Genomic DNA, 16426 nt, shown 5'->3' on the forward strand with positions numbered 1-16426 from the left:
CCATCCCTGCCGCCATCTTGCTGCGGTGCAGTGAGCCAGTTGGAGCCAGGTGAGGTGATGTTCAGAGGGCAGGCCTATTTAAATGGATCCTTGTAAGTGATATTGCTGAATGATCACGCCCGCAGCCTCTCCAGCTGCTCAGATACACGATACGGCGCATTGCCTGCCACCGTTGTGCTCTCTATGAGCAGTAGCTGGTGTTAATCTTACAATGAGAGTGGGGCTGGGGTGGGGGAGGGGCCTCAGGCAGGTCTGGTCTAGACCAGGATGGGGAGGCGGGGCAGGGCTCCATTTCCCCGGAATGGAGCACAGTACAGGACAGCACAGGGAGAGAACTCCCCAGCCCCTCATCAGCCCAGATTATGCCCTATAGCTAGCAAGGGCAGCTGAGACCCACAGGAGAAGAAATTGGGGCAGAGTATCCTGTAAAGCCATGCTTGGGTCAGCAACTCAGCACTCAGCATTTGGTCGAAGCAAAGAAACTCAAAAACAACTACCACCAGAAAGTCCCTCCTTAAGCATTTCCACTGAAATCCATATGGCAATAAATAAAAGTTCATATGGATTTTGTGCTCAGATTTCATGGTGTGGTGCACCAGAAAAAATACGCGAGTGAGTGTCAGGAACTCAGCTGAATTTTATTGGGCTGGCTGGTGTGGTAGCAGACGGAGGTTCAGGTCACACAAGCATCAGTTCCTTGTCTTTTAAGGCTTTCTTCAATCCCTGCCTGGATCATAAACCTGACAGGACCAAAGTGGCAAAGGAGGAATCTGAGTCCAACAAGTAGTCCAGATGCTGCCTTCTAGAAGCTTCAGCTGAATGCCCTGAAGAGGGTACCAGAGCCATGAGCAGCAAGCCTGAGTGTCCTCAAGTCCTCTTGTAGGAGAGTTTTCATGGGGTGGGTCATCACAAAATTGAAGATGCCACTTGGAAAACTGAGGGGAGAGTCCAAGCCCATCAGCTGTTGGGAAGCCAGGTTCCCAGTGGTCAGCAGAGGCAGCCTAGTTTGCAGGTCTGAGAAGAGCATCAGGTTCTGCACACATACCCTCAAGGACAAAGCAGGCTCCTCCACATCACCGTGGACCATGAAGCATCCAGCCTCTCAGGAAAGGCAGCTGGCATGAGGGACATTGGGGGTCCACCTGCCACAAAGTCCCTAACAGCTGTGGGGCAGGGGCCTGGAATCCCTCAGTTCCAAGGAAATGTCCTCCTCCGGCTTACACTCACCATCCTGTTGGAAACGTGCAGGCATGCATGGGTTTGTGATTGTTAAGTGCTGCTCTTGTGACAAATTCCCTGTTGACGACTGCTCAGACCACGTGTTACGTGGCACATGGACTCCACATGTTTGGAGTACACGTCACACCTGCTGCTGTGAGGAGGCCCCCAAGAGACCCTTCCTCTGCTTGTCTCCTTCCAGTTCTGGATTCGTGTTTCCTGGGGCCTTCTCTCAGTATTTCTCCCTCTGAGACTGGTCTCTTCCTTATCCATCTACCGTTGCCCTCTGCCTCTTGATATACCAGGGATACTTCTGACCCAGGAAACTTTGAGCTCCTGTGCACAGAGCCAGACAGTCCCAGGAGCACCTTCTCATTCATTCCTTCCAGTGAGGGTAGGTGGAAGGTGGCATTCCCCGCATTTCTTGGAAAAGCCACTGAGACTTGGAAAACACACACATTGAAGTTTTTCCCTGTAAGAAGTTGTATAGGAAGAGAACAACATAGTTTATAATAGCTCTGGCTTGTTAGAAATCCCAACAGCTACCCATTTAGGGGAAGGCAAGGTTCCTGGGGGCTGGGGAGGGACAGCAAAATGAGGGACATGAGCCCTGATGTTTGATTAATGCAACCTGTTTGCACCTGAGGGCAAAAGTGGGGTACCCAGAAGATGAAGAAGAGCGCCCAGGAAAAAGTCACTCTGACCGCTGCACAGCTGGTAGGGCAGGGCTGGTAAGAGCTTAAAGTGACATTCCCATTCAAGCCTAGTCTGAGTTCACCGAGGACCCTCTCTGTGAGGCAGTCACAGTAGTGCCTGGGGCCCCACTGCAGGCGGGGGCAGGGGGAGACCAGCTCTCAAAATGGCCACTCTGATTTCAACATGGCAGACACATTGTGGGCTGTCTCCAAGGCAAAAGGCTGTCTCCTTCCCCCCTGAGCTAGTTCTTTCTTGGGTGCTTTTCCAGAGCAGGCTTTATTTGAAACTGTGAGATGAGATTTCATGGCATGTCTATAGAAAGGATTGCAGAATTGGTGGGGAAAGGAAAGAGGGCCCTGCCAAATAGGGATTTTCTTCTTGGTGCCTCTTTCCCAGACTGGGGCCCAAGAAAGGTCTCCAGAAGCCACAAGATGCTTCTACATATCAGGGGTTTCTCGTATAAGTGAAAGGTACAGCACAGCACAGCAAGGGGCAGTGGGTACACATTTATGTCACTGACCCTTTCTGAGAGAATGGGATGGAGACATTAGCAGTCAGAGCCATGCAGAATTCAGTGGCCAACCTGTGACAATTTTATATGGAATGATGTGGTGACGTGGTCTCGAGGAAAGTCACAGAGTAGAAAGAATCATAACGGATCTTACTGATCTTACTAAGCTGTTGCCATGTACCAGGCTGTGTACTTTGGCATCAGCCTCCTGGAGACCATTAGGGAGTCTGGGGCAGGCCCGCAGCAAGAGTGACCCACTCCTATCCACTGCATGGCCAATGCCGGCTCTCTGCCCTTTCCTGAAATCAGTGCTGGGAAGCCTTGATCCTCCAAAACCATGTCCCTGGTGGGAATCAACTTATGTTATGTCATGACTGCGTTGTAGAGCTTCTGAGCCATAAAATATAAATTATATGTGTGTGTTTGTATGTGTGAAACTTCTAAGATATATTTACGCCATTGCCTCTAGCTCTGGGTCCCTTTCCCTTTGCTCACGCCTGGCTTAATCAGCAGCCCCATCTCCTATTCTTAGCCTGTGCGTTAATGTGCATTATTCATGGTTATCAAGTTGGATAACTGTGGTTGAAGGCCTTCTATTTTTATAATAATTAAAGGGTTTCGTGGAAAATAAGTTTAGCTGCTTTTGTGCCCTCAAGTAGCCTGGTGGAGTTGGGGGCCAAGTGCTGAGAGAATCATGGCGCTGTAGACCCTGTCCGTGGTGCTGAAGAGCACTTGGGGAAGTTCTGGGTTCACGGGATCTCACAACCCCAGGAAGAGCTGGGATAGGAAAGTCTGTACCTTTCCCCACCTCTGTCTGACACTCGGGCACTTGCCAAGCCTAGTGGATCAGTCACAGGACCAAGGGCTTTGTCCAGGAGGAGGAGAGTAGTTGTGGGAAGGGCAGAGGCTGGCTGCTGGACAGTGGGATGGGTGGGGGAGGGGAGACTGAGGGTGTGGACCCTGGACACAGATTGGTGTCTTCAGACTGCACTTGGCCACATGCCAGCTGTGTATCACTGCAGTTCCTCGACCCTTTAGCCCTTATTTTATTCGCCTATAAATTGCCAATTGTACTGCTATTCATCTCAGAGGGTTGCTGTAAGGATAAAATGAGCTAATGAAAATAAATGACTTATATTTATAAAAAGTGCTCGTAAATGTTAAGTATAATTATTATTATGCCAACATGGTGTTGCATATTTTTAAACACCAGATGACGTCTTCTGCGTCCTGGGCATCAGTGAAGTCTTATCCCCAGGGGCGGCCAACAGCTGCAAGATGTCAGGGCTTCCACCTCCCACGGAGGGGGTGCCTCTGTAGCTCTGCAAGCCTCATGAAGCCTGGAGAGTTATTGGAAAATGTGCTCCAGGTGGACTGATTACAGTATGGGCGGTCCTTTCCTTTCCTTGGTTCATGTAGAATAATTTGTAGAGCATCTGAGAACATTAACAGTACCTGGTGTTTATAAAGACCATAGTCTGCCAGGATTTGTGCACCTGCTATGTAGTTTGGAGGTAAATACTGCTGCCCTCATTTTACAAGCATATTAACTATGACCAAGAACCAAGTGAGATGCTCTCTCCATGTGGCCGAGCCAGGAGCTGTGCTCATGTTTTCTGACCCCACGGCCAGCATTTATCAGTGCTGAGCCATGGTTCCCAGACATGACAGCATCTGAATCACGGAGAGGGCTTATTAGGCCAGCTTGCTGGGCCCCACCCCCAGAGCGTCTGGTTCTGTGGGGCTGGGAGAGGGGCAGAGAGTCTGCCTTCCTAACAAGACCCCAGGGATGCTGATGCTGATGCTGCTGGTCCAGAAGCCACACTTTGGGGACCGTTGCCCAGAGGACCCCTCAGACCCCACCTGCAGGACCTCCTCTGTCTCTTCCAGGTGAACTGAGAGGGATACTAACATGTGCCTCTAGGGAAGAAGCCATCTCTTTGTCAACATTTAGAAAAAATCCTGATAGCTGATTAACCAAAAGAACAGGAGAAATACCTGCTTTCCCTTAAATCTGTATTTTGCCCAGTGAGGTCACCCCATAATTCCCAGAGCCCGGGTTCTGAAAGTGAGCATGGGCGTAGAGCTGCAGCCTCATGTTACCCTCTTGGGGTCTCCCAGTGAGACCGCAGAGTCAGTGTGTATGGGGAGCGGGGTGGGGAGGAGCAGGCAGAGAAGTTTGCCTTGACGTGGGATCAACACCCTGAGTTTGAGCTGGGGGAGACCCCTCTTCCCCGAGCTCTGGTCATCTTCTATAACGGGTTTCATACACATTATCTATTGTCATCCTCTTGACCTGAGTGACTGCCTTTTTATAAGCAAAGAGTGGAGTTTTGGATAGTTTACCCAAAATAACTGTTCCTGATGCTTGTTCGAGTTTCCGTGTATATGCAGCATTTCCCCAGGCATGGTCTCCAGGCATCTTACTGACCACCTGGGGCCAGAGGTACCATTCTTCTCATGTTGCCTTTTCCACAGGTGAAGGAGCTGAGACCCACGAGGAAGGTCACTTGTTCTGCATGGCTAACACTTGGCAGAGGCTCCCTGACAGTCCAGAGCCCCCTCTCCCCGTCTACTTCCCTCACCTTCCCTTCTTTCTTCTTCCTCCTTCCCTCCACTTCCCTCCTTTTGTTATACTTTATGTGGATCCTTATCTATTTCTCTTCCCTCTAGGAATCCCTCTGTGCTTGACCACCAGTTCCCGGAGCAGCACCACACTCCTCCTTTTGCTGACCCGCCCCACAGGCTGCACAATGTGCTCCTCCTTCCCTGTACTATACCAACAACTGGCTTCTTAATTATGTCTACACCCTTCTTCCCATCTGAAATCAGGATGGGTCTCTATGAACTGAGGCTCAGAGAGGGCGGGTGGGTTTCCTGAGGGGACAGAGTGTGCAGTTCTGGGCTGTAACTCCCCCTTTGCAAAGCTGCAGCAGACAGTGGATGGGGAGCCCCCCACCACCATGAGGGGATTTTGGAAGGTGCATCATAGGATGTGGTGGTGTTCCGGGAGGCCACGCTGAGGGGACACGAAAACATGAAACATTTGGGTCAGTTTGACAATTTTCATAAGAACAGGAACCCATCTAAACAACACCTGGATCTCATGAGGATTTGCAAGTGGAAATTTTCAGAATCTATTTTGCAGTGCTGGCTTGGTTAGCCTAACCGTGTAAAGTAAGATTGAACTTGATGCTCTCCTTTTAGAGGAAATACATGCCTCAGAAGAGGCCTCTGGTCAGTCTCTTAGGCTACAAAGCAAGGGTAGGTAGCACACCCATCACAAAGCAGAAGCAACCGCTGGTCCCATGACTCCAGTCCTCAGACCGGTTTGCCAAGCTGCCTGTGTCCTCGGGAAGCCCAGACACTGCTGGATTTGTGGTCCTTATTTACAGAGGGAGATGGGGTATTAGAGCATTTCTCTAACGAGGCCACAGCCATTAGTATTAAGTGATGGAGGGTTTGAAGCCACAGTTGGCTAGCTTTTGAAGGCACTGTTTTACTACAACACCTGTCCCTGAGGGGTTCATACCTGCAAGGCTAACTTTAAAGGAGGAGGACCTCCCTGCTGTCTCCCTTCGGGGCCCACATGGCTCAGGAAGGGACTGAAGCCCTTGTGGGTCCTGCGCCGAGCAGGCAGTGCTGACAGGGAGGTGGGTGCGGGAGCCCTGAGGCCCCACCTCTTGGAGCTCCTATCCTGTGAATGAGACAGATCCATCCAGACATGTGTCGGGCATCTATTAGGAAGTGCCCACAAGGCTGGAACCTGACAATTGGGCAAAGGGAAGGTTCCGGAACTCTCTAGAGTTCCCTTTGGCATTGTCTTGGTCTCCTCCCTGGCCCCATTTATTAGATGGTCCTGGGAGCGCCAATGTCCTGCTGCCCTCCCCCATTTATTCCTGAGGCAGGAGCCCATCAAGATACACCTTCCCCTGCCTTCAGCAGCAGCAGCAGCCAGAAGACAGACTGGCCTTTCAAGGACCCACCATCTTAACTGGGTAACCACCACGTAGGGGGAGCTCTGCTCCAGGTCCCTCTATAGGTCTGGTTGTGGAGGGAAGCTCCATCAAGGGCATGTCCTCAGACTCTTCTTGCATGTCCCTCTTTTCGAAAAGTCTTGAATTTAGCCCTAGAGTTGCACAGAAGCAAGAGCTAAGAAGGCTGGGGTCGCTGCCACCTGCAGATGCTCACACCATTGGCTCAGATCGGCGCAGGATGGGGCAGGGGATAAAACATGGGTCTTGGAGACAGACAGGGCACCTGGGGAGCTGAGCCCGGCCCTATTCCTGACCAGCAGAACCCTGGCCTGATGCAGGGCGCTGCCTCTGGGAAGGCCGTTGAGCTCTGCTGCTTTCCCAGGATGAGAGGCTGTGGGGGGAGGAACGGGGTCCCTGGAGAAGGGGAGGGGTGGCTGGGCTGGGCTGGGCTGGGCTGGGCTGGGTGTGCAAGCTCTGTTGCTTCAACCTTCCCACTCCCGGCGGTGGCAGCAGCTGCATGGGCTCGGGCGTCCAGCCCTCTGTGCCCGAATGCTGCCGGCAGAGTGAGGATAAGGACCCAGCCTGCAGGACTGGGTCACCCAGGGAACCGGGTGTTCAAACACTGCTAACAGATTCTGGGGTCCCGCGTGGGTCTTCCAGGCAGAGACCCTGCAAGGTTGGATGCAGGATGGAATCTGTGCACTTGCACCTGATAAACTATGAAGTTAATCTTGTCTCTTGTCGAAGCGTCCTGGGACGAGTCAGAGGCGCTGCCGGAAGGAACGTGCTCCGTGAGGACCGGCTGCTCGGAGCGGCCTCATGAGGGTCACTTGATCTGATCTGTGTGGTTATTAACATCAGTGCAATATTGCTGCTCGTTCTGCCACTCTTAGCGCTAAAGAGACAAGGCGGATGGGTGTTTGGGCAGTTCTCAGGAACTCAGAAGTCACTTCTGCCTGTCCTGGGTGCTCGCTTCATCTCTGGGTCCTTGAATTCCAAAACAGCACTGGGGGGGGGGGCAGGGCGGGGATTCTGTGTGGTTGTGTAGATGGTGGCTGGGACATCGCCTGTCGGGGCAGCTCTTCCCTGGAGGATGCTGCTGGTGGTTCGACCCCCTGGAGGCACCTGACTCCCACTGGTGCTGAGGAAACCCCGGGCCCTTGACATTGAACAACGCTTCCTCTTGTGGATTATCATCATCCTGCTGGCTGCCCCACGTCTCCAACCGAGGACAGCCACAGGTCCCTGAAGACCGACGAGGAGGTCTCCTCTCTACCCACGCTGCCTCTGAGTACCGTGAAGGTCTCATCTTTCCTCCTCTTAGTCTGTAAATAACCCTCCTTTCCAGCACTTTCAAAGCCCCGCCAGGGCCAGCCTGGTCTCCTCGGCACAGGTGTAACCAGGACTCAGTTTTGCCTGTGACGAGGTGCAGAAAAGCCTAGGCACATCTCCCTGCATGTGCAGAAGCCACGGCAGCCGCTCACATGGTCTGCGCGTAGGGACACGCACACGTCCTTGTTTATAGGTGAACCCTGGAAATGTACAAGGCACGACATGCCTTCGAGAAAATGACGAGACCCATCTTAGGGGTTATGTGAGGACTGTCTAAGGTGGTAGGAGCTGAAGACGTGCTTCAGCTCGCTGTGTTTGCTTAATATCACTTACCGATTCATCAGTCCGCACAAGTGTTTGAATGTCCAATAACCTCATTTCACAGATGGGAGAGCCTGGAAAGAGACATTGACTTGCTCAGTGTCCCACAGAAAATTGTCGGCGTGGGGAGGCTGGGCTGAAGGTCTTGGCGGAATCCTTTGATTTGAATCGAATGGTGTTGGAGCCGGACAGGAGCTCGGAGACCCCCGAGTCCCTGTGTTTAGATGGCCCCCGTGCACTCGCCAGGATGACGGTGGGAGCAGCCTGGCCCATGTCCCCTTCCTCCCCAGAATTGCCCCATAAGTGTGCCCATCACAGGCTTCTGCATGTGAGCCACTAGAATGGAGCGTGTACCAGCTTAAGAAATCCTTCTGGACCCCTGCTCTAGCCCAGGGGTGCTCAGCCAGGAGTGGGTTTGCCTCGGCGGACATGTGGCTGTATCTGAAGACGTGTTGGACTGTCACCACTAGGGAGTGTTACTGGCCTGTAGGGGTGGATGTGTCTGGAGTGCCCGGGACACCCCCTCCAACAAAGGGGCATCCGGCCCAGGGTCCATCAGGCCCAGGTTGAGAAGGTCGCGCTTTGGGGGTGTGACACGGAGCCCCGAGCAAGGAAGGGCCACGGTGTGAGTCGGGGGAGGGGCATGGGGCTGACAGGTGCATACGGACCCCTGCAGGTCTTGTTAAAATGTAGACCCTGACCAATGTCGTAGGTCTCTGGTGAAGCCTGAGAATCTGCATTTCTGGTGCTCTTCTCACTGCACTGACTGGCGGTCTCTCTCTGTCCTAGGGTTCCCTGGGCCTGCCCGGTCCCCCTGGGAGAGACGGCAGCAAAGGCATGCGGGTACGTCTGCTCCCTCCGCCCTCTCCACAGGCAGCCTCCGGTCAGAGCCCATGTCCTTGAGGGGGCGGCCTCTGCTGGGGCGTGAGCTGGGCTTCGTGTATACTGGGACATTTTGAGGTCCCCAGAGGTCAGCGTAATCATTTTACCGACACCAGCTGCAGCGGTGGCCACGGGCTCTGCCTGCGTGTGCTTGGAAGCGAGTTTCTCCCCCAGGTGACAAGCAGTTCTGCTTGGGAGGTCTTGCTGTCCCAGCGCCCAGGCCTGGAATGAAGTCCCGGCCCAAAGCGGGGGACTCGCCCAGGTCCCTAGTTCATAACTGTGGCGACCCAAGCAGCACCCCATCTCCTGCATGGGGCCCCCAGCCTCCCTCTTATCTGTTCCCTGACTCCCCCTCCCCACTCCCTGCCTCTGAGTTGGAACGCGCTCCAGAAATCCAGACCAAACGTGGTCAACTTGGGCAGGCCAGTTTACTCCAGGGCAAAGGGGTCCTCCTCACCAGAACCCAAAGGGAAATCGGTTCTAGGTGTTCCCTTGGTGATGTCCAGCATGTGTGAGCAGGTTTCAGAGCGGGAGCCTTGAACATGAGCCCCTCCTATGTCTGCGGCCTTTAACGCTCCTGGACAGGAGGCCGGGGGTGGAGAGCAGGAGAGAAAGGGGGGCTCCATACTCCGCAGACCCTTCTCCATCCCCTCCGGATGGCCAGGTTCCTCCATGAGAATTCCTGCCTTGTCACTCCAGTCACCTGCTTTCTCCACTGCTGTGTCTGAATCTGGTTCTGTTGGCCTCTAGCATCAGGTGCGAGGGGCTGAGCTGTACCCCTTGCAATGAAGACCAGCCCCTAGGCTCATGGGACATCTCTCAAGGGCAGCCTGGGTCTCCTTTCTCTGATGGTTACCTTGTGTCTGGGATGGGTTTTGAGCTCCCGACACAGATGCCCCCGAGGCTTTGGGCTGCCCCTATATACTGGGCCTGTGTTGCCCTGGGCTCTGACCAGCCCTGTGTTGTGTTTGCAGGGGGAGCCGGGAGAGCCGGGAGAGCCGGGGCTGCCTGGCGAGGTGGGCATGCGGGTAAGTGGCACTTTCCCCCGATGTCCCCAGGGGATAAGGCTTGGTGCAAAACCAACTGCTTTAGGTGTAGCGGAGACACGCATGCCCTCACTCCCCACCCGTCCCATAAAACCACATGCATGCTTCTGTGTGTATGTCGTCACATCGGCGACTTTTCCTGAATTCTTACGGAAAGGGAATCACACCAGACTCTGCTGTTTATCTTTTTCATTTAACGACAGATGAGCCCCATCTTTCCAAACTATTCTCCTAATCGATGTCTTTCTTTCCATGACATGGGTGCATCGTAACCTATGTAACCTTTTCCCTATTATGGCTCTAAATGTTGTCTCTAATTTCACTTTTCTCTAAAATCAGTACAGCAGTAAATGCACGCGGGGTGTGTGCGTGTGTGTGCACGTGCGCGTGTGTGCGTGTGTGTGTGTGTGCGCGCACAAGCACTTACTCTTGCATACTGCTGTTTGTTTCAATAGAACAGAGCACCAACATTGGGATACCTTTGACTAAGGAAATGCACTTTCTAATGTTAATAGATTTTTTTTCATTTTTTTATCATTTTTCATGTGCTGATTTTTTTTGTCTTGAAGTAGTCTTTATTTTATTTTTTTTAATTTATTTATTTTCAGAAAAACATTATTCATTATTATTTTTTTTTCACCACACCCAATGTTAATAGATTTTAAGAGACATCTCCCAGTCAGCTGCTTCAAATCTGTAGCCGTCGATGGCGCAGGCAGCAGGGGAGTGTCAGGGCTCTGCAGACCTCTTGGGGTCTTGTCAGGACTTGCCCAGGCCCTGCTGGCCGGGGGGCAGAGTGTGAATGAGGAGAGGCAGGAATCACGCAGCTTGCCCAGAAACTCGGCCCCCGTCCTGGCAGGGTCGTGGGAAGGCCGCGGGGCGCAGGGCAGGTGGAAATGGAGACTGTTGCGCTGGCTTCGATACAGCTCAGAGGCAACACACTCTGACTGCTCCTTGAAGTTGAGCAGACTGGGGTGGGGGTGAGAATCACAGTGACTCCTACTCTCGGAGGCAGGGGGTGGCATGACCTCTAAGTGGAGGAGGGACAGCGTGGGGCAGGCAGAAGCAGGGATCTCTGGGTATTGCCTCCGCCCCCGCCTCTCCTTCTCCTGCCCACACCTCTCTTGTGAACACTGTTCCGCAGGGATTCCAAGGACCACCTGGGCTCCCTGGGCCTCCTGGACACGTTGGAGCTCCTGTAAGTAAAGGCCTTGGGAAGGGGTCCTGTTCCCTTCTGCAAGGATTGGGACCCAGACCCCGACACATCCCCCCTCCTGTGTCTGTACACGGAGGACCCACTGCCTGGCAACGGCAGTGAAGGGTTGGTGTCTCTTCCTCGACCAGGAATGCTGAAGTGTTATGGCACTTGGGAACCTCCTGGAGATCAAGTTTAAATGCACATTCCCAGGACCCCGTTCCCAGACAGTGATGCAGCAGCTTTGGCTGAAGTCCGGGAATCTGCATTTTTATCCGGCAGCCCAGGTGTTTCTGAGACTTGCCCTAAAGAAGCCCCTTTCACCAGCCTGTCCAGGCCACCAGTCCAGAAGGCCGTGGTGTCTCTTAATTCCCAGCCCCTAGAACAGTGCCAGACCCAGGAGGAAGGTTCAGTCACCACATGCCCCTTGAAGTAAGTGACGAACAGACGTGTGCAAGGAGCGAAGTGGCTTCTTGGAGGTCCAACCCTATTTTTGGTTCTCATTAAGAGCTTTGAGATGATCTCCAAACGAAAGGAGGAGTATAAAAGGTCATTTTCAAGCAAGGCGGGCTGTATTACCTTGGGGGGGGGGGCATTTAACACCTGCGATCTGTGTGTGTCTGGCCAAAATACTTGGCTGGAATTAAACCAGCAAGGATGTCCAGCTCCCGCCAAGGGCCGGGGTGGTCCCCAGAGCCTCTGCCTTCTGGGATAGTGGCCTGGGGCTCTGGCCCTGTGCCTGTTCTGTGGGGACAAGGATGTAGGTACTATTTCTGGAATCAGTACGTGGGCTTGGGCAGGCTCCATCCTCTTCAGCATCTTCTGCCTAGAATGTCCAAGAGTCCTTTCTCCAGGACAGGAGAGGAGAGAGGGGGAGCTCCTGTAGCAACACAGGACACATTCAGGCCCCTCCAGCAGCGTGGTGCCCCGAGCTGTTGACCTGGCCCTCGAGCCTGCCCGGGAGCCCCTGAGGGGTTGCACACGGGTGCTGGGGGCCCCAGAATTTTGCTCCGTACCCTGCATGTGGCAAAGGGCAGGTGCGTTCGTGTACGGCTCCGCTCCGGCACACCAGGCTGGGGCAGGACCCAGCAGGCACCACGTCTGCAAGATCCTTGTGCCATAACCAATGACGGGTGCCGTCATTCACTGACCATTTGTTCACCCAGCCAACAGCCATAAACTTCAAGCGGCACATTCCAGATCGTGGGGATGCAATACTGCAGGGACGAAGGCACCGCCCTCAGAGGGCTCCCGTTCTCCTGAGGGGAGGCAGAGAATGTGTCACACGGGGCTGAGTGCTGGGGGGACAGTAAAGCGTGGTCAAGGGGAGAGTGGTTGTGGGCAGGGTCGGGGGTGGTGGCTGCATTTAGATCCTGTGGTCAGAGAAGCCCACACCTCGGCGGGAACTTGAACAGCTCGGCTCACAGAGCGGAGGGAGCTCTGAGGAAGGTGGAGTGGAGGCAGGACAGGACAGGAGCCCCCTCCCCAGAGGAGGGGGGGAATGGGGCTTAGAGGCACCCAGATATCATGATCTGGACTTCACCATCACGAAGGGATGGCAGGTTCTGGGTGGCCAGGGGCACTGATTCCAAAGCCACATTCCCACCATTGGCCAAACAAGCTGAGGGGCCAGGGTGTGGTCAAGCCTAGGCAGGAGGACCCAGGGAATCCAGGCCAGGAGGCCAGCCCCGGGAGCTCACCCCGCACCGCAGGCCTGAGAGGGGAGCATGGGCTGCTGTGTGAGTCCCAGTGACAGGTCTCCGCCGCATTCCCAGTCTCCGCCGCATTCCCAAGCAGGCTGTCCGCGGGCCCTCGGACTTCCAGAACAGAGAAGCTGGACTGAGCCGTGTCCCTGCTCTTCCCCTCTCCTTTCAGGGTCTCCAAGGAGAACGGGGAGAAAAGGGAGCCCAAGGAGAAAAGGTATTTACATTGGCCTCAACCCATCACCGCAGCTTTCCGTGGCGAGGAGGAGGAGGAGGGGACCGGGACGGCGCTGTGCTCGCCTGGGGTGCCCGAGGGTGCACGTGGATACCCGCGCAGGCTGCAGCCCGTGTGTTCATGAGGGCGCGTGTGCGAATGTAGGGACGAGGACCGGTGCAGATGGGGCACATGTTTCCCACTAAATGTAAGCGCGCGGTGGGAAGGTGTGGGCTCAGCTCCTGTGGGCATCTTAGCCCCTCACAGAGTTTGGGGTTTCCAGGCTAGGGGATGGGAAGGTGGGTATTGACAGAGCCCCGCTGAGACTCCGGACGTCCCGATTGCTGCCATGGGCTCCCCTCTCCCTTGGCGTGTTCTATGACTTCTCTGCTCCTCAGTTACCCTCTTAAACCAAACAGAGAGTGCGTGGTGACAGCTGGGATGGGGACCCAGGTTTGGCCTCGTTCACCAGGCGCTAGGAACCGACCCACACTGAGACTCTCAGGCACAGACTGCCCCAGGGACCGGCGTGCTTGCGGAGGACTAGGGGTCACTGTCCCTTCGTAATGTACACCAGCTGACCACAAGGGGACCCTCAGGCCAGACCCTACCACGTGAGCTCCTGTCTTCGACGGCTCAGGGTGCAGCTGGGGAGGAGGTGGTTTTCGGAGTCGCCTCCTGTCCTGTCCTCAGCGGTGTATGTTCCTTTCATCTCACAAGAGGCCTTGAAATCATTACTTTAATTTTATATCACTATATTTGGAAAATAGTAAACACTAGCCTGTACTTCCACCATCCCGATGGAACTATGAGAACACGTTGGCCCGTTTTATGAAGGACTTGTTCTAGATCTGATTTCATTTTACACAGATACACATGATCGTTTCGGCTTTGCAGCCTGTCCTGTCCTGCCTGTTGTCCCCATGTGTGGTATGTCTGCCCGGTGCTGCGGTAGAGTTTTTATGACTCACGACTCATTTTAAGCGTCTGCACACCGTTCCGGTGCATGAGCAGACCATGATTTATGGGTTCTGCCCCCTGTTATCGATCGCTTCGGGTTGTTCCCAGTTTTTCAGGATTAAGAATAATGCTTGGATGAATATTTTTGAATTGACCGCTATATTTATTTATTTAGTTTTCAAATTTAGGCTTATTTCCTTAGGCTGCTTTCCTGGCAGTGAGAGTACCGGGGCAAGAATGGGAACCGTGTGTGGCTCTGGGAGCACTCTGCCACAGTGCTTTCTGAGAGGTTCTTCAGAATCAAGGGAGGCAGGGGCTAGCGTGGTTTCCCACCTCAGGCTCCAAAGCATGAATTCTTTTGGCAGATTAAATTTTGATTGTTGTAATTTAAAACGTGAAATCGCTTACCCCATGGTCCTTGGGGTTTGCATCTCTTGGTTCTTTAGAGGAAGAACATGTTCCTGCACGTTGGTTTACCAGATATCCTTTCTGTGGCTTTCTGTCTCTTTCTCTACATTGTGGGGACTTGAAGGTGGTATTTGGGATAACTCGGGATTCGGGCCCCGGGTGACACAGCTTGATGGGCAGTAGGGGTACTAGCTCCAGAGAAGGGCTGAGCCGAAGAACAACAAGAGGGGAGGGAGCTCAGGCATCCGGAGTGCATGGTGAGCTCAGCGTTGATTCTGGACAAGACCCCGGGTGGGTGGAGTCCTGTCTTGGCTGTCACCCGTGGGCACAGAGACACAGACCTGTGCTCTGACCTGGGGTTCCAAACAGGCCTCCCCCTACCGTCTCCCTTGAGCTCCTCCTGGGGCAGGTCCTGCACTCATGCCATGTTTATCTCTAGGTCCCCACTCCCTGGGGGGCGGGGGGCACCTGCCACCAAGCACCCGGCCAGTCTTGCTCTGCGGGCACGTTGGTGTGGCACTGGTCATCGGTGCGGAGCAATGCAGGAACCAGAATTGATCTCAGGGTACACAAGGCTTCACGAGCAGATGGATGAACTCGGGCACCTTTGGAGAGCGTGCAGGGCGGATTTGGAAGGTGCATTTTAGCACTCAGTCTCAGGCGATGCTACAGGAAGGGATGGGGAACGGGATGCTTCATGTACGTCATGTCAGCCAGGGAATGCCAGAGACGAAGGCGCCGGGGCCCACCGCAGGAGCATAACCCCGTGCGAAAGATGCTCTTCCGAGCTTCCTGACTGCAGCAGCTCCAGCCGCAGTCCCGGGGGCCCAGGGTTTCAGTGAAGGCTGCAGCACAGAACCGAGGGCTCTTTGCATGTCTCACGAGAACCGGCTCTGCCACTTACGGGCTGGGAGAGCCGCGGACTGACGGAGAGCCTTTGCTCCTCCGCAGAGTGGAAATACGCATGTCTTCCCCAAAGCTCGTGGGAAGTTTGGACAAGATAACAGAAGCAGCGTGTCTAGCACGTAACCAACATTTGCACACGTCCTTCCTTTCCCCACCTGCGTTTTGGGGGAACGTCAGTCTGTACATACCCGGGCTTTGTTCTTGCCAAACCTCGGCTTGGACGCAACTGCTTTCTCCCCAGGCAGCACCGGCTCGCTTTTCCAGCCAGCTGTTGGGAGTCCTGTGTTAAGACTTTTGTCCAGCCAAGAAATGGTGCATTTCTACCAAAATTCTAAATGATCCGATCTGGAAATGACTAGAGAAGCCTGGAGAGCTCTCCTTATTTTCAGATGGGAAAACCGAGCCCAGGGGCTTTTTCCTGATGCCACGCGGCCAGTTATACAGACAGCAGGTGCTGAAAACATGTCATTCGCAGCGTGGGCTGTCCCCTTCGTGGCATACCAGGCCTGAAGGTTACAGGAAATCTGGGGCAGGGGAAGTTCCCTTGAACTCTCTGCAGATCGGCCACAGCTCCACCCCCTGCAGGTGTCACTTTACAGGGAAACTCCGGAAGTGGAGGGCAGCCTCCAGGTAAGGCCCAGGAGAGGGCTTTCAGCCTGTTTCCTCGCTGGCCTGTCTCTCCCGGCTGCTCCAGGTGGCTCATCACGGTGGAAGAAGCCCTCCATCGTGGCTCTGGAGTCAGCCAGCCTGTGCCTGACTCCAGCCCTCAGCTCTGCAAACGGTGTTACCTTTGGAGAGTTATTTAACGTCAAGGCTGAGAGTAACTGTATTATTACATAAGGCTGCCAGGAGCTTGCACTGAGTATTTATAAAATGGGTAGAAAGTGCTGGGGGTCATTTGCTGCATGTGGAGGGCGAGGAGCTAGAGAGGGTCAGAGACGGAGAGAGAGGGAGAGTGCGGGAACGTGAGCCTGGGCAGGGACAGTGGGGGAGTGGGAGCCTGGGCGCTGCTAGCTCACACTGGGTGTGTTTCCGACTTCTACGCTAACTTTCTGGG

The 16426-nt window shown here is 54.2% G+C and overlaps 1 protein-coding gene across 1 annotated transcript in view; it reads left to right on the forward strand.

The window, feature by feature from the left end:
• The window catches only part of COL22A1 (collagen type XXII alpha 1 chain), a 219148-nt gene that overhangs the window by 62650 nt on the left and 140072 nt on the right, over positions 1-16426 (forward strand). Inside the window, exons 12-15 of the mRNA XM_044247081.1 lie at positions 8845-8898; positions 9912-9965; positions 11128-11181; positions 13054-13098. Of these exons, the coding sequence (XP_044103016.1) occupies positions 8845-8898; positions 9912-9965; positions 11128-11181; positions 13054-13098 (207 nt within the window). The remainder of the gene's footprint in view (positions 1-8844; positions 8899-9911; positions 9966-11127; positions 11182-13053; positions 13099-16426) is intronic.

Source organism: Neovison vison, chromosome 4 (assembly GCF_020171115.1).
Source record: "Neovison vison isolate M4711 chromosome 4, ASM_NN_V1, whole genome shotgun sequence".
Taxonomy (NCBI): domain Eukaryota; kingdom Metazoa; phylum Chordata; class Mammalia; order Carnivora; family Mustelidae; genus Neogale; species Neogale vison.